This window comes from Rhincodon typus, chromosome 8 (assembly GCF_021869965.1).
Source record: "Rhincodon typus isolate 14 chromosome 8, sRhiTyp1.1, whole genome shotgun sequence".
Taxonomy (NCBI): domain Eukaryota; kingdom Metazoa; phylum Chordata; class Chondrichthyes; order Orectolobiformes; family Rhincodontidae; genus Rhincodon; species Rhincodon typus.
In genome coordinates, this window is record NC_063339.1 from 74,763,559 (window position 1) to 74,782,201 (window position 18,643).

The window sequence follows — 18,643 nt, forward strand, 5'->3', positions numbered from 1 at the left end:
GCTGGTGCTGCCCCCTGTGTTTTAGGCTGTCTTGAGAAACTACCTGTGCAGGTGGTGCACTCTCTTTGAACTTATGAACGGCTCTGACAGAAAGCTGTCTGCAAACTGATATTTTTTAAAACCTGGTGTTCATTACGTTGAATTCACTGTATTGAGCCCAGTCAAGGAACATCTAACCAAACACTCCTTTGTTTTAACTCTCTTGGATTTTAACCTTCTTGAACGCCTATCCTCTTACATTGCTAAATATATATTTGTGTGACACCACCAAAATTGTTGTGTTAACAAGTCCTTCCTGTCTTGCAGAGGTGCAAATAGTAGTTGGATGATAAATATATCTTGTTGGAGCAAATTACAGCTGAAGCCAGAATCTGTACTGAAAATAACAAATGCTGGAGACCACAGTGAGTCAGACAGCATCAGTGGAGAGACAGCAAGCTAACGTTGAGTCTAGATGACTCTTCATCAGATCAATATGGAGGGGGCAACATTTACATTATGGGGAGGTGGTGGGGTATAGAATGCTGCTGGGGAAAAGATATAGATAGTTCAGATTAAGTGGTCGGAATGTGAGAATCTTGTGCTTTGTTTAATCTAAGAAAACGTGTCTGAGCAAATTCTTCATAGGCTTAAAATGTAAATTGAGGGAGACTTAAAGAATGGACAAAACACATCCTCTCTCAGTTCTAAAACATTAAATCAGTTGCAGTCAACTGAGGAGTGGGAGAATGAGAGGTGTCATTTCAGCTCTCCTCGTCTGGTTATAACAGAAGAGGAAAGTGAAATTCAGGACCATGACCAGATCAGCAATGATCTTAATGAATAGTGGAACAGGTTCAAGGTCCATCCTTTGTTCCTATGTTATAGGGTCATACGGCAGGGAAACAGACCTTTCGGTCCAACCAGTCCATGCCAACCATAATCCCAAACTAAACTAGTACCTCCCTCCAAACCTTTCCTATTCATGTACTTATCCAAATGTCTTTTAAACATCGTAAATGTACCTGCATCCACCACTTCCTCCAGAAGTTAATTCCACACACGAACCACTGTCTATGTAACAAAACAAAATTGCTCTTCATCTAGCGATCTGGAAAGTACGAAAGCTCTGGAAGCAACTGCAGGAATTTAGTGTGTGCCAGCAACAACCTTCCATTTTTTTCTTTGAAGAGAAGTGAGGAAGCCCTGGTTATTTCTACCCGAGTTCTGTGCAAATCTGACAGTCTTTCCCATCACCACATCTTTATTTTAAATCCCATTATAGTTACCTTTTCTAATGAGAGGTGTGGAAGTAGAGCGAGTTTCAGAGATTACTCAATTACAAATGACTGTCAAAAGAATAGTAGAAATTGTGTTGTGGGTAATGAGAGATGCCATATGGGTGTGGTGGTAGGAAGGATTACTATGTGGGTGAATAATTGGCGGGTGGAGTGTTGTGAGATGGATAGTGGGGTTTGTGATGGGATATGTGAAGACACATTTGGTGGCTAAGGGTTAATATAGAGGTGCTGAGTATGTGATGGGATATCAGGGTAAGTAACAGCCAGTCTACAGCTACCGGGCTAATGTCGGGTGACTGGAGTACTTTAGTACAGCAATGTGGGAAATTGATGTATGGAGTCATGTATCGGGGTTGAACACTTTTTTCCACGAGTGAGCTGCTCTCAAAGGGGCCCCCCCTCCCCCCCAAGCATGACTCTCCCTTTACTGCCACTTCAGCTCTGACTCCCAGTTTCGGCAACAGAAGTAGCTACTGCCTTTGAGTTCTTGCTGCCTTTAGTTGGTGCCTGAATTAGAACACTAATTCAAGCTGGTAAGTTAGTTGCACAATTCAAAAATGTGATAAGGTGAGAGTGGCTTCCCTTCCTGCCAAGCTAGCAGTTGTTCAAACGTGAAATAAAATGAAGCCAATTGTAATTGGTTAAGACACCAGAATGGAGTCATTGCTAGCTTAACGGAAGATGGTTGTGGTTTGGAAGCCAGTCGTCAAAGTCCTGCAGAATTTCCTTAGGGTAAATATTTTTAATCAATGTGTTCAGACACATTGTGAGATGTTACAGGTCTGGCAGCATCTGTGGCCCTTCTTCACATTTTGACTCTCCTTTCTCTTCACAGATGCTGCCAGATGTGCTGAGATTCTTCAGCAATTTCTGTTTTTGTTGCAGATTTCCAGCAGCCACAGTTCTTTATTTTACATTATGAAGCAATTCTGGAGCAAGTGAGACTTGAACCTGAGCTTTCTGGCTCACAGGTTTACTATGGTGCTGCAATAGCCTAGAGTTTCCTCAGGATAGATACTTTCTAGTCAACATAGTGTCCTAGGCCCAACCGTTGTCAGCTGCCTCATTAATGATCTTCCCTCTATCATAACGTCAGAAGTGGGGGATGGTTACAGTGTCAGCTCCACATTGCAACTTCTCAAATAGTGAAGCATGTAACAGGACCTGGAAAACCTTCAGGCTTGGACTGATGAGTAGCAAGCAACACTTGTGCCATGAAAGGACCACTCAATAATCATCTGCAAGAAAAGAGAATCTAGCCAGCTCCCATTGACCTTGCATAATGTTTTTATCTGAATCCCCACCGTCAACACTCTGGGTGTTACCGTTGACCAGGAACTTAATTGCCATATAAATACTGTAGCTATAAGAGATTAAAAATCTTGTATTTTCAGACAACTCCCTCACCTGATTTCACAGTCTACAAGATACAAGTGTGATGGCACACTCTCCACTTTCATGGAATGAAAGCAGCTCCAAAAAACACTCGAAGCTTAACACCATTTGGGACAAATACCCATTTTTGGATTCTGGGTACCCAATCCACTGCCTTAAAAACATTCACTGTCCTCCTTGATGCACAGTGGCAGCAGTGTGAACTATATTCAAGATGCCTTGCAGCAACTCACGAAGTCTCCAAGATGGTGGCGGACTAGGACTCCTGAGCTGGAGCTTGTCTACTCAGTCTGTCCCCCCCCCCCCCAAAACCATCACCACTCCTTCGTGTTTTTTTTCTCCCCCCTTTCTCTTTTTAAATCTCCCTTCCTCAGCATGGACTCGGACTCCCTGTTTGGTCTAGTTTGGAAAGACTGTTGTTCTAAACACTTATTTCTCTACTTTTCTAATTTATTGTTGGCCTTTTTATTTCTTTTACTTTTCTAATTGTTTCTCCCCCAAGAATTTTGTACTTAAGAGTCTGTACCTTGGTACTTAAGATGGTGCCATAAGTGGTGATTTATACACTTTTCACTGTACTCATGGAATACATGTGACAATAAAGCTGGTTTTAAATTCTTTAAAAAAAAAAAATTCTCAACTTTCTGACCAGTATCATACAGTAGTGCAAAGGAACATTATTGTGGACTGGGAACTCTATTGTCATACCTTCATCGTGGTTGTGTCAAAATCCTGGAGTTCCCTCCTTAACAGTACTGTGGTTATACCTACTGCACGTCCATCGCAGCAGTTCAAGAAAGTAGCTTACCATTTCAACCACTGTCATCTCGAGGGCATTTAGGAATGGGTAATGAACGATGGTCCTGCCAGTGATGTGACTGAACCTTAAAAAATACAGCACTGAAGTTGCTAGTGATGAAGGTACTGAAGAACAGAGTGTGTAGATTACTTTGCATGGTTATGAATTAAAATTAAGCATTACAGATCATTGTTTTTATAATACGTTTGTACTATCTAACACATCAGTTAAATATGGGTTTGGAGCACTACTTGGTAATGGTCAGGAACACTTTGAGTAATGATAGTAGAATGGATCTCCTTTAGGCAGTAGACAAGACACCTATGTTTATGTTAGCACTTTATTTTGACTACTAGCAGTCATGGATGGAGGGTGTGTGGGAACATTCCAGTATTACCCTCTTAAATCACACCATGATTCCCAAAATACAGGCAACTGCTCAAATTTAAGTGTGAAAATCACAGTGTTCACTTCAACAGTTAGAATAAATAAGAGGTACAGAACATTGGGCATAACCATTCACAGAAATGGGTCTGTCCCTGTCACATTCAAGTATTCAATAATATACTATACAGTGTGGTGTATTTACACTCACAATTGTCAGGGACAACACTCTGTGCTCGGTGAGAATGTTATTTGTTCTGTATCGGCTGTTTAGGCTTTGTACCGATCTTCGAACAAAAACGTCATCTTCAAGTCTCTGTGAAAGAACTAAGTGGTTAAAGAATGCTACACATCTATTGGTGACAAGGTTCACCTGTGGCTGTATGTGAAGGAATCACTAGCGTAGTCTTCACTGGTCAGGCCTATTCCCCTAACACCAAAAGTAAACAGGATACTGTTCTTTCCCCAAAACCTCGGGTGTTACACTGCACACAAATCTCACTGGGCATCGTAAATGTAACAGAACAGGCTAAGCCAAAACCAGTAGCAGAAGATAACCACGAACACTGTTGGACAGTTTTGTCAGTGCACTAAAGGACGTTTTCCAATGAACTGGGGTCATTTGGTTGGGGCAGGTGGTTGGGGGGGGTGGGGGTTGTGTCAAGTGACATTATTCACCAGGGACACTGCTTTAACTCAATGAGGGCTGTATGTTTTAAAACCAGCAGCAATGGGGTCGGAATGTAACTGATCCTGGTGGAATCAGGTATAGCGGTAATGGCACAAAAACAAAAGTTGCTGTAAAAGCTCAGCAGGTCTGGCAGCATCTGTAAAGTTAAAAAACAGAGTTAACGTTTCGGGTCCGGTGACCCTTCCTCCGAACTGGGAAAAGGGTTTCCCCAGAAAAGGATTCTGAGGAAGGGTCACTGGACCCAAAACATTAACTCTGTTTTTTCCTTCACGGATGCTGCCAGACCCGCTGGGCTTTTCCAGCAACTTTGCTTTTGTTCCCAATTTACAGCATCCGCTGTTCTTTCGGTTTTTATGTAGTGGTAATGGCAATGGGCATGATTACAAAATCTCCAGCTGAGGGGGGTGGAATGAAAGCTGGGCTGGAACAGAGGAACAGAAAAGCAACTGGTTCACTGATGGACCCTCATGAAATGTCTGCCCTCTGAGGTAGCTACAATGGTACAAGCAACTTCAGTAAAGCAAGGAAATGACCAGGACCACCAACTCAACTTTCTCAAGGTAGGAGTTGCTTATGGAGAAGAGATGTTCACAGGCTGCCTTGGTTCATCTTCCTAGAGGTAATGACAGCCTTCGACTGACTCTTCGCCTGGACTCTATGGTCTCACCCTTCAGTCCCGTGTTCACGCTGATTGGGGACTGAAAACCTGAGCTCGAAATCATAGGTTGTCTGTAAGTAACATTGATCTTCAGTTTGGGGAACTTCAATAATACTTAGACTCTGTGACCAGCATGCTTTATGTTCAAAGGGTCACTCCTGTATCATTCGCACTGTGGTGGCATGCGTTTGAGGAAGGTTCCTGCTGCTGGGTATCCTTCAAAACAGCACATACTCAGTCTGCTTACATGACGGCCTGAAACCAAACTTAAGAAGAGCAGTGTATTCTCTTGAGGCTTCGTGAGCTTTACAAATCTAACACATTCATACGGTAGGACCTGAAGGAGTAGTGGGTGCAGACTCCTATTCCCGGTGCCGATTGGTATAGAATCACAGGCCGTTCGGCCCATTGCGTCCTCAACGGCCCTCCAAAGAGCATCCCACCCCACCATCCCTGTAATCCTGCATTTCCCGAGGCTAATTCACCTAACCTTCACGTCCCCGGACACTACGGGGCACTGCCAGCTCACCTATCCTGCGCGTCTTTGGACTGTGGGAGGAAACGAGGAGAATGTGCAAACTCCACACAGACAGACGCCCGGCGTGGTAGACCCGGATGCTGTTGTTCCTCAGTTAACACGTGCCAGTGCGACTTTAATTGACTGCACTGATGGTTCTTTTGCCTGACGAAAGGACAGTGCCAGGATGTCTGAAAGAAGAGGTCTGTGGCCCTGCTGCTGCTGTGATCCATCTCTCGTTCTTACGCAAAGGGCTCTGGCTTCTGCTGAGAAACCTTACAGCCTTGGAGTCAAAGCCAATTTACTGGTAACAAAATCTGTGTCATAACCTTGCCCTTGTGTGCTGAAGCCCATCAGAATCAGATAATGTAATAGGAAGTGGGTGCTGCTTTGTTTACAGAGCACTCAACCCTTGGCAGAATGGGGTAAAAGGAGGAAACAGCTTCGGAGAAAGGCCTTTCCCAGCTCAGGGTGCTTTTCCTGACAACAGGTGCCCTTCCCAACAGCCTGCACCGTTTCGGTTTACTGCATATGGACCAGCCTTAGCACCGATGGCACAGAGCCTGCTGGGATTGGCACACTGAGCTCACACGAGATGTACCGTGGCAATTTGTGAACTATCAAAACGACAAAGAAATCAAGTCTAAACGCTACTTGAGCACTTAAATACAGACTGCAATAGAGAGGGTCCAGGTCCAAACGGTGATCCGTGCGCCATTTGAATCTTCCAAGTGGTTTGTCCTCTGGTAGCCGGGGTCACAGCACTGTGTCTTCAGCCGCTGCTTGGGGCTGGGGTCTCAGAGCAAGGTGGGACCCTGTGTGGTCCGCGTCATACTTGGGAAATGCTTGCTGTCGATCTCCCACAGCTTCTTGCCCGAGAGGTTTGCAGGCGGAGGATTAGGCGAGGTCAACGATGAGTGGCAGTTGCTGTGGTTGATGTAACTGGCAAGTATCAGGGTCAACTCCAGGATCTGGGAAACACAACAACGACAGGCAAGAACTGACAAAAGTTTTCTTCCACTCAGGAGTAACCCGTGGAACATTCGCAACAGGAGGGGCCTTGGGGGGGGGGGGGTCTCTTGGGCCCGTCTCAGCTTTTCACTAAGTCACGACGAGACGAAGCTGGGAGGTTCCAGAATCAAAAGTTTTTGACACTTTGACTAAACCTATCTATCCAGCTTTACAAAAACTCAGGTCACAATCAAGTTTGAAGAACACAAAACTTTACAGCGAAATTCTGTTGGTTTGTTGCTCGTCATTTTGGATTTCCTCTTTAAATATTAACAGTCCCTGAGTGGCAGATGGAGTTTAATTTGGATAAATGTGAGATGTTGCATTTTGGAACAAAACAAACAAGGGAAGCACCTAGACAGTTCATGGTAGGGCATTTGGTAGTGTTGTAGAACGGAGAGACTTAGGGATTCAGATACATAATTCTTTGAAATTTGCGCCACAGGTAGACAGGGTCCTCAAGAAGGTGTTTAGCATGCTTGCCTTCATTGCTCAGACCTTTGAGCATAGGAATTGGGATGTCATATTGAGGTTGTACAAGATGTTGGTGAGGCCTCTTCTGGAGTACTGTGTCCAGTTCTGGTCGTCCTGCTACAGGAAGGGTATTGTTAAAGTGGAAAGGGTTCAGAAAAGATTGACCAGGATGCTGTTGGGTTTGAAGGGTTTGAGTTATAAGGAGAAGCTGGATAGGCTGGGACTTTGTTTACTGGACCGTAGGAGGTTGAGTGGCCAGTAGAGGTTTATAACATCATGAGGGGCACGCATATGGTGAATAACCAAGGTCTTTTCCCCAGGGTAGGGGAATCCAAAACAAGAGCGCATAGGTTTAAGGTGAGAGGGGAAAGATTTAAACCGAACTGAAGGGTAACCTTTTCATAGATATAGGGATACAGGGAGCAGAGCGTGATGTGTGTATGGTTTTAGCTGCCAGAGGAGGCTGGTACAATTACAGCATTTAAAAGGCATCTGGATGAGTAGATGAATAGGAATGGTTTAGAGGGATATGGGCCAAATGCTGGCAAATGGGACTAGGTCAGATTGGAATGTCTGGTCAGATTGGAATGTCTGGTCAGCATGGGCAGGTTGGACTGAAGGGTCTGTTTCAATGCTGTATGACTCTATGACTAGCAATCCACAGGGTCAGGTTATTGCACTGGGAACATGGGTTCAAATCCCAGCAAAGCTGCTGGTAGAATGACAATTCAATTATTAAAACTGGCTTGGAGGATTACACCTTGTAACATATAACATTTCCTGGATTTGCTTCTGGTAACAATCATTTGAAGTCAGTTGTTTCTGCCTGCCTCCCTTTCAGCTAAGGGAGTTAGCCTAAACCTTTATTAATCACTAGTTAAGTCTTAGCTGAAGAATTATGCTCAATTCTGGAGCCATAGGAATGATGTCAAGGCTCTGGGAGGGTGCAGTGGAGGTTTACAGGAATGGGTCCAGAGATTAGCATCTCATTCAGTGAGAAGCTGGGATTGGTCTTACAGAAGGTGAAGGGAAGATTTCATAGAGGTGTTCAAGATCATGACACTTTTCAATCAAACAAATAAAGGAGATATTGTTTCCAAAGGAAGGGAGGGGTGCGGTCAGAGCGAGCCCAGTGCAAAGGAGATTGAGCCAGCACACGGGGACAGTGAGACAGAGTGCAGGGGACGGTGAGAACGCACAGTGGAGAGCGAGAGAGCAGCGGGAGAACAAGAGAGCGGTGTGGGAGGTTGGGGGGGTGCATGAGGGCGGGAGGACAGTGAGAGAGTGAGCCCAACACAAAGGAGAGCGAGAGAGCCGAACACGACGGAGAGCGAGAGTGTGCAAGGGGTGGTGGTGAGAGTGCAAGGGGACAGTGAGAGTGTGTGAGGGAGAGGAAGAGAGCAAGTCTAACACAGGAGAGCGAGCTCGAGGTCTCCTGGTAACTGCAGTGGCATTGAGCACAGGGAGATGGATCCCTTGTGGAGAATGGAAGCCCAGAATAGCTAAGCACTTAAGAAGGACTGCAATGTTGAACTTTTAACCTTATTTCTTTATTTTCCTACTTTATACTAAGAAGAACTCTAATGATGAATTATTAACTTTATTTCCTTATTTTTCTACTTTGTACCTTGTACCTAAGGAGGCGCCATGAATGGGGAGATTATACACTTTTCACTGTACTCCTGTATCCCTGTACTTGAGTAGGCGTGTCAATGAAACCTAATTCTAATTCTAAACAAATTGAAGGTAGTATTGAAGGTAAACAAAGAGATGGGTGCTGAGGACTTTTTTTTTGTGAAGCAGATTATGAGGATCGGGCACCCAATGTTTCAAAGGGGGTTGAATGCAGATCCAAGGATTCTAAAGGAAATATGGCACATACTCAAAAAGGAAACTAACAGTAACAGGGCAATGGGTTAAGAGCAGAGGAGCGGGACTCAATGGGTAATTCTTTGGAAGAGTAGCCAGTATCAAACTCAGTGATTTGGCTGGCTGCCTGTGCCGTAGGTTTCTGGGATGAGAAAGGTTTCTGTATCTCAGTAACAGAGTGATCAGTCTAAAAGCTCCTTACCTTAGGCTTCACCATGGCAAACACCAGTTTCTCAACGGTGGTTTTCACTGGGTTCCCGTCCTTGGCTTTGCTGACCACAATCATAAAGTCATCGCGACAACCTCCAAAAGTCAAGACCGAGGGATAGGGATAATTTACCACAGGATGCTGAAAGCAACACAAAAGGAGACCTTCTGTCAGTAGTGACTGGGTCCGCGCCCACCTGCTGCTCCACGGTGACGAGGAATTGTACAGTCATGGATCAATGTGGGCGTCCGTTTTATCATGCAGATGTATCAGCCCTTGCGAAATGATTGCGACCTCGCAGCCAAATCTGGTCTCACGAGGGACTTTGATGAAAAGTCTATGTTTTTCTCGCTCCCCCCCCCCGCGGCTGGTATTCCTGAGGGAAACCGGGTCGGATCAGGTTGCTTTACGATTGATGACCTGGTTGTACAGGGGAGCAGCGCTGTTAACCAGCCTTGCTGCAGCTGGAACATGTTAACAAAGTTATAAGTTCTCTGTAGGGGAAAGGCTGGAGATGATGAGCTGAGGAGGGGGGTGGATGGGGTCACAATCCTAGTGCTGTCTTTCCCCATTTTGGTTCAGGCTGTATGGAAGCCCTTAGGGAGATGAATTCCAATCGTTGAGCCTGATTTCCAGCTTTCTGCATCTCCCTTCCCTTCTGCAACACCAGGTTTTGTGGTGATTTTAATTTCCTCACTGTTGACAGCGCCTCACTTACAGACACTGCAGTCCTGCCCCCTCTGTTCAATTCTCTTCATGATTCATGCTTGAAAAAAATACTTGTCTTCATTTTTCTGAAGAAGGGTCTTGGCCCGAAACGTCAGCCTTCCTGCTCCTCTGATGCTGCTTGGCCTCCTGTGCTCATCCAGCTCTACACCTTGTTATCTCAGATTCTCCAGCATCGGCAGTTCCTACTATCTCCTTGTCTTCTGGTGTGCCTTTCAATTCCAAACTATAGTTTGTGTGTTTTATATATTGCCGCCTGCTTATTATTATTTCTTGATTTGTACTGTTTACCGTATAGGGTTTTGAGGCATGTCCCCGCATGGGATGGCTGTTCCACTGCAGCTACCTCACATTCTGGTTGGCCAAGAAACTCTCCCACTCTTACTACCTTTCTGTGGGTGAATCTGTGCTATGACGCACCTTCCAAGCCCATTAAGTCTCGGAGTGGGACCCCCCGGTTCAGATAGAGTAACCACCAGTGCATCACCAGACCCATCCCCGCATCGAGAGTCGTGGAGAATCAGAAATTGCCATCTATTAGTATTGAAACAACAGTGCGCACTTGTACTGTTCACTAACCACCTATGTGTTCATTTCTGAATATTGCAAATCAAGCTGATGATTAAAACTGGTTGTGGAAATCTTTAGAAGTTTTGGCTAGGAGAGTGTATATAGAGTGATAACGAAGGTATAATAACTGTGCACGGCAAGGCTGGATTGATCAGCAGATCTTTAGCTATCAATTACTACTCACCTGCTTACATCAACTTGACTGCCCCCATCATAATTTAAATAACTCAAGTTTGTAGGTAGTTATGTTACTGCACTGTGGATAAGCATTTTCTTAATGCATTATTGCATTAAGCCAGGAGACGCGGATAAGGTTTCATTCTGTAAGTCAGTAGCAGTTTCAATCAATAATGACAATGCCTGGTTCCTTGCTCAATGCATGCAAAGTTCACAGCTGGCATTTAAAAACAAATTATTGAGCACTTTTGGGTGCATTAATACAGTTTTAGAGATTAAATAAACCACTAATGAGGTTTATAAACCCAACTGACAATCTGTACTAAAGCAGAAGTTGCTGGAAAAGCTCAGCAGGTTTGGCAGCATCTGTGAAGAGAAATCAAAGTTAACGTTTCAAGTCCAGTCACCCTTCCTCAGGACTGACCTGAAACATTAACTCTTCACGGATGCTGCCAGATCTGCTGAGCTTTTCCAGCAACTTCTGTTTTTGCTTCTGGTTTACAGCATCCGCAGTTCGTTTGGTTTTTATTGACAATCTGTGCTGATGTCTGAAAAAAAACTAGCGATTTTTACATCAAATCTCTCTTTTAAGTTTGCCTTCTGTTTTATGAGGCATTTGGAGGCTGACATTACGATAAAAGTTTGTATCTGGGAGACAGTGATAGAGGGCGATGTTTCATACCCCTTCATGGGTTAGGCCTATATTAAACTTGAGCAATCTTACCCCAGGTCAGGGTCTATTTGACATGAGCCAGCCTACAAGTTCAGGACTAGCTAACTTGTACTGGCTTTAAGAGGAATATTGGGACAGATCACGTGGTACAGTGGTAGTGTCCTGCCTCTGGTCCAGAAGCACCAGGTCCAAGAACCAATCCGAGGACTTGGTGGCCACAGAAGCTGTAGCAGAACACAGTCACCCAGGCTGACCATCAATCTTTAAGGGTGCAGAGGGCTTCCACATGAGTAAGCATTTTCCTCATTACAAAGGTCTAACACACACACACACACTCTCACACACGCAAATACATATACAGGGATAGGATCATTGTGCTCTCATGCGGATAATGTACCATCGTACCAAACCCACTTTCTCTTTGTCAGCATGCAACAGATTCAAACAGGGCCTAGTATCTGCCAAAGTGGATTCATACCATTGTGCTGCATTCCAAGATGTTGACACCATCTTCATTCACTGCTAACCACACAGGCTTCTCGTCGAGGGGTGAGGGGGCAACTGGCTGGAGACAGATGAAAAGGATTGGTTAGAGCCTCACAGAGAGGCAAAAAGCATCACGCGATTCTATGGGAGGGGCAAAAAGCCTGGAAAGAAGCTACAGCAGGATTGTTTATTTCCTCCACATGACATTACACTGAGTCACACTAACCTGCCTAGCATACACTCAGGCTTGTCCTACACTTCAAGGTGAAAAAGTGGCTGAAACTGGACCCTGGAATATGTCAGCACTGGTTTGGCTATTAGCAGGGGGAAAAAAAAAACAGAATGGAAAATTGGTGGAAGCCAGCAGTGTTAAAAATCAATATTACAATAATCATGAAGCAGGAGCAGGCCATTCGGCCCCTTGAGGTTGTTCAGCTATTCAGCTCAGCGTGGCTGATTCACCCCAGTGCCAGTTTCCTTTAACATCTCCATATCGCTCGATGCCCTCAATTTCTCTAAATCTGTCTAATACCTGTCAATGATTGAACTTCCACAGCCCAGGATTCCGAAGATTCGGCAGCTTCTGAGTGAAGAAATTCCTCCTCACCTCAGTGCGAAACGGCCTGCTCCTTATTTTAAGACAGTTGTCTGGTTCTAGAACCCCCCTCATTCAGGGTAAGGATCATTTTATGATTTTCACATCCTCTAATAATAATCCTCTACGAAGGTGGCACCCTCTGAAGTTTGTAAACTGTCCGTTCCTTCCACACTAAAGTCATCAATTGGAGTAGGAAAGTTGACATTTCAGGTCGGGACTCTTCTTCAGAAATGGGGGACAGGGAAGGGAGCTCAGAAATAAATAAATAGAGAGAGGAGGGGTGGGGCTGGGGAAGGTAGGTGGGATGGTGATAGGTGAGGGCAGTGGTGGGGATTTCTGTAAGAAGGGTCCTGACCCAAAACATCAACTTTCCTGCTGCTCTGATGCTGCCTGGCCTGCTGTGCTCCTCCAGCTCCACACTGCATTATCCAAGTCGTCAGTTCCCTTTTTGCAATCTGCTCTCTTACCTTGTTCTCTCCTGTTAAGTTATCGCATCCTCCCCACTTGATCCCTCAGCTCCACTACTGAGTGTAAGGCCCTCTCCAATTCTCTGGTTATACACCTTGCTGGACCACTGGCTCCCCCCTCCCCGACACCCTAACAGTCGAACCCCTTCTTTCTCCAGTACTTGTGACAATGTCCCACGAAGCAAAACCCATTTCTCCTGCACGTTTAACCCTCTACCCTTAGTCACACCACGACCATTTACCCAAGGCTCGGGTAGTAATCCAGAAACCTAAGTTATTGCTGATTTTAAAGAAGCTTTATTACTGTAACACTGTCATTATGTTACAACGATGTAAATTGCTTGAGTTCTCATCCAGGAAATCGTGCCAGTTCCGTGCAGCAAACTTTAAGAAGCCTGTCAAGGTCTGGTAAAAGTGTAGAAGAGGTTTACAATATCAGGATCTGATTTGGAGAGGGCCAAATGAACAGAACAATGATCTTTCCGTGGTGTTCAGTGAACTGACATGAAGACCCTGTGCTACACAAATATAGCTGCCTTCAAAAGATGCTAATGGTGATATGATGGCCACTGTGACACAGAACAGTTCCTTATCAGACACCTCTCCTATTGTCTATGGCAATTCTGATTGTTATCTGCTTTTCTGTCATACCCTGATTTTGCAATTAAAAGCCTCAACATAGTTAGCCTCTTCAATCTGCAAAGGCTTAAGGCTTGCACAGAAGTGACAGATGGCAGCTACTAAGCCAAGTCTTGTTTTCTTGGGGTGGGGTGCCAGGTCTTACAGAGGGTACTGTAAGATGCATTTAAGGGGACGCCGGACACGAGGCAGAAGGGAACAGAGGTCGATTCAGACGGGAGCAACGTGCAAGGAAATCCAAGTGAAGTACAGACACAGGCAGGGATGGGTTGGGCGAAGTGACCTGCTTCTGTGTGCTTGGGTGGAAGCTGCCTGGGAAATTGTTGGTGGTTGAATTGAGAGTTAAGAAGTGACGACAGTTTCAGCAGAAAATGGATGATGAAAGTATGCAGTCTTGGTGACGGAGAGGCTCAACTACGATCTTTAAATCCTACTCAATCCTACTCCTCAGGCAGCTTTCCTTCCACCTGTTCATTGTGTCCGTCATTTAGACTTTACCTTCGCCGTGAAGAGTTTTGCTCCAAAGAGTGGCCACTTGCGGGCGACTGTCAGGTAGATTCGTACGCAGTCAGCTCCACTGCAACCCCTCAGAAGCATCCATTTGGTGGCCAGCGTATCTGCCAGTCGCCTGTTTGAGTAGAGACGGTCAATATCACAAAGAGAAACAGCACCATGGTTATCTAGGTAAATGCAGGCGTAGGTCTGCCCTCGTAAACCACTACCTTCACCTCACTGCCCCCTCGCCCGTCATCATTCCCTGCCCTCCCTTTGCTGACTCCTCTCGGCTCGTTGGAAATAATTGGAACATTTGGAACAGGAGGAGATTTCTGTTTAGCTCTCCAGTTCCAGAATTCAATCAGAACATGGCTGATCTAAACTCCATTCTCCCGCTGTCGTTCCATGTCGCTTGAGGTCATCCTGTTAAAAAAAAGACAACCATCTGCCTACAGGCACCAAGGGTCCCATCCCATGGCCTTCTGGGATAGGATTTCCACTGCCCTGCTCTTTCTGTGGAAAAAGTAGCCCCATACCTAACTCCTGATCTTTTCATTTAACTTCAAGCGTATCTTCTCTTGGTCTTGACTCCCTGCTACAAGCAGATGGTATAGATACCTTGCTGAATCTTTTAAGTATCTTAAATACCTTCCATCTTCAAAACTCTAGGGAATACAACTCTGCTCTATCCAATATGCGTTCATAATTTGAGCTTGTTAAGCCCAGCAATCATTCTGGTCCATGGTTACAGCACCCTTTCAAAGACCAATATATTCTTCCTGAGGGGCAGTGGTCTGCACAGATACAATACAATGCCTACACACAATATGTGATTGTTATACAGTACTACAATATGAATAATAGCAGCTCAACAGCACTTTCCCTAAGTTGACATTCAGGCACAGTTTGCCCACTCGATAAAGCTATTAATGTTCCCATCTACATTGCTTAATCAACTACTGCACTGGGATATGTGGTTTTCTGGTTGTGTTAGCCAAGACAAGAATAAATAGTGAGTAGTTAGGGCCCCAACCCAGATCATTATGGTACACCACTAGTCATCCCGTGAGTACATTATCATTATTGCTGCTCTAATCACCCAGCCAATCTCCTAACCAAGTCAACACTGCTTTCAGTCCAATGAACTGTGATTTTGGCTAACAATCTGACGTAAACCATTTCCTAACCTGAGGTTGTATCAGACAAAGGCCTAAGGATGCTACACTACTTTTGAGCTACGTTGTAATCGTTGATTTTACTTGGTCAAAGCAGAGAGAACGCACTGGTGCAGTCAAAGAAATCGGGGAAGACGAGGCCAGGCCTACCTGATCTGTTGTGGCGTGCATCCTTGTCTGTAGTGCCTTGGATAGAATTTCTCCAGAACCTGCTGCAGAAACTGGTGTGTCTTAGACTGGGAGCTGCTCCCTGGACTGGAAGGAATGGGGCGTGCCAGGTCACCATATTCCACCTGTAGGAGTCACAACAGCGCATATTACAAACCCCGAAACATAACCGTCAACATCCAGTGCCTCCACTGTCAACGCGCAGCGGCAACATTGTGTACCATCTTAAAGATGGCAGCAACTCAACAAGAGGTGTCCGTCGGCAACACCTTCCCAATCCAAGCCTCTACTGGGGCGACACAGTGGCTCATTGCTGCCTCACGGCGCTGGGGACCTGGGTTCGATTCCACCCTCGGGCGACTGTCCATGTGGAGTTTGCACATTCTCCCCGTGTCTGCGTGGGTTTCCTCCGGATGCTCTGCAGTCCAAGAATGTGCAGGCTAAGTGGATTGGCCATGGGAAATGCAGGGGTAGGGTCTGGGTGGAATGCTCTTCTAAGGGTTGATGTGGACTTGGTGGGCCGAATGGCCTGCACCATGCTGTAGGGATTCTACAATTACTGTCTAGAAGGACAAGGGGAGCAGATACAAGGAACACCACCACCTGAAAATTCCCCTCCGAGCCACTCACCTTCCTGACTTGAAAATATATCCCATTTCTTCAGCGTTGCTGGGTCAAAATCCTGGAAATTCCCTTCTTAACAGTATTGCAACATGCCAAGGACTGCAGCAGTTCAAAGAAGTGGCTCACCACCATTTTCTCAAGGATAATCAGGAATGGGTGAACCAGGAGGGCTGAACAGGTTGATAAGAAAACATGTAACTAGGGATGGGCAATGAAGCTAAGAACCACCAAGTGGGGGGGAGGAGTTAGCTCCCTAGAAATTTGCTGGGAAGCCATTTTTTAAAAAAAAAGCATTAGGTCCACCCTGCAGGATCACTTGGGCTGGCTCGTGGATGTAGCAGGCGCTCCTGCAGGGAAACACAGGTTGGCTACAAGAGGAGGGGGAACCGGAGACCACGGGGCAACAGGTTTGAGATAAATCGGCAAAAAGGCAAGGAGCAAGATGAGGAGAACTTTTCACATGCAGGGGTTACAATTCAAAATACCTCACCTGAAAAAAATAGAGAGTTGCTTTCAGAGGAAAACTGGATAAAGGGAGACGTGCTGACTATCCCTAATCAGATGTTGACTATCCAAACAGTTGATCCTGTCCCTCAGTGTCCTCTCCAATAACTTGCCTAACACTGATGTCAGGCTCACTGGCCTGGAGTTCCCTGGCTTGTCTTTGCTACCTTTCTTAAACAGTGGAGCAACATTAGCCACCCTCCAGTCTTCTGGAACTTCACCAGTGGCTAAAGATGAAACAAAAATCTCTGCAATTGAGATGGGGTTCTTCAATGCTGCATTCATTGTATGATTCCATGGGAAAAGATGTGGAAAATTAAAATCTGTGATATCCTTACATACCTCACAGCAAGGTAGGCACAAGAGAAAGAGTGGGATAAAAACAGAACAGAGATGATTGTGATATGAGCAACACGAGAGCAAGAAATGGAATATAAGAGAGTGAGAGAGTGCAATAGGAGCACAGGGGCGTTTACGACAGAAAGGAAGGACAGCACGGGATACGGAGGAGAAATATGAAAGAAAGAATAGGATTGGACCCTTTGAACAGAGAGCTTGAATAGCCTTGTTACCTGCAAGAGTAATACACACTAGACTGAGTGCTCTCTGAGCCAAACACTAACCTGTGCCATTAAAGCAGTCACCTCCAATGCTAGGTCTTTGTTCACAGGGAATCGTCCATTCACCACCTCATCATTAACCTGATAGGTCAGCAGGAGGCGCTCTCGCTCCGTTTCGCCCTTCGCCTGAGCTCTGAAATACATTCTGTGCCAAACAACATAAACAGTGTCATCAATGAAACAGACGGCTAACAAAGACAACGCAGTACACACAGCAGGGACAAGCGACAAGGTGCGGGAAACAGCCTGCGGTGTGTACTGAGGCTCACGCGGTCGTGAATGAGGACTAGCTTATTATCTGATTCAGTGTTTCTCACAGGGTTGTCAGTTGCGGTTTTGTAATTGCGTATAACGCTGTGTGGCCAGCAAGTGGCACTGGAGGTGCATGTCAGTGAGAATCAATCTGTCGAAAAGAGACATGGGCAAACAGTTGTTGATAGTGATGAGAAAGAAGGACTGACAACGGCAGAGGTATGTTACATATAATCGAAACGGGTACAGCACCATGTGTGAGCAGACTACAAGGTTGCAACACCGCACAGTATATGTCATAAGCACAGGGATATGGCATACACTGTATATTAATTACTTGGATACAGCGCTGTTACACCAGAAACACAGGGATAGCACATCATATGGAATATGACAAATGTAGAAATAATGCACTGTGGAGTATATTCTCAACATGGGTACAAACTCACTGTGGAGCATACTATAAAGACAGGGTCAATGTACTGTCGAGTGTGTTATAAACATGGGATAACTCATAATGAAGTCTATTATAAACAGAGGGATAATGCAGTAAAGTGTGTCATAAAGACAGGGATAGCATACTGTGTAGTAACGTCTAAGCAGAGGGATAAGGCATGAGAGTGTATAGTATAAACAGAGGCACAATGCTTTGTGGGATGTAGTGTTATCTGTCAATCTATGATCTTACCTGCTTTTATATATCAGCCGTACAATCCTGTTACTTTCATATTTACCGGGGTGTAGTTCCTTTAGTGCTTGTTCCCACTTTGAAATCACATCGCAAATCTTCAAGAAATAATTATTGAAACGATTAATTCCTCTGGAACAGCAGAGTTAGATACTGACATTACCTAACTGCTGTGCTTAACAATAAATTCATGCATATTTCAGTGAGCCAACAGCACATTAAATAGATCTAGTTGGACTGAGTACAGATTTGACTTTGTGACAGTTTGACTGAATTGATACACTGGACTCAGGTGTAAAGGTGAGGGATGTAGGGTGTATCGGTGTTACAGTGAGGGGTGTGGGGTATATCAGTGTTACAGTGAGGGGTGTGGGGTATATCAGTGTGACAGTGAGGGGTGTGGGGAATATCGGTGTTACAGCGAGGGGTGTGGGGTATTTTGGTGTTACAGTGAGGGGTGTGGGGTATATCGGTGTTACAGTGAGGGGTGTGGGG

General features: G+C 45.2%; 1 protein-coding gene across 1 annotated transcript in view; it reads right to left on the reverse strand.

The window, feature by feature from the left end:
* Positions 1–3,800: 3,800 nt before the first annotated feature.
* Positions 3,801–18,643, reverse strand: part of plekhh1 (pleckstrin homology domain containing, family H (with MyTH4 domain) member 1) — a 110,577-nt gene continuing 95,734 nt past the window's right edge. The window contains exons 23-29 of the mRNA XM_048599944.1: positions 18,149–18,246; positions 17,212–17,353; positions 15,443–15,585; positions 14,121–14,250; positions 11,911–11,997; positions 9,281–9,427; positions 3,801–6,695 (exon numbers count right to left, since the gene is read on the reverse strand). Coding sequence (XP_048455901.1) covers positions 6,522–6,695; positions 9,281–9,427; positions 11,911–11,997; positions 14,121–14,250; positions 15,443–15,585; positions 17,212–17,353; positions 18,149–18,246 — 921 coding nt within the window. The 3' untranslated portion in view covers positions 3,801–6,521. The remainder of the gene's footprint in view (positions 6,696–9,280; positions 9,428–11,910; positions 11,998–14,120; positions 14,251–15,442; positions 15,586–17,211; positions 17,354–18,148; positions 18,247–18,643) is intronic.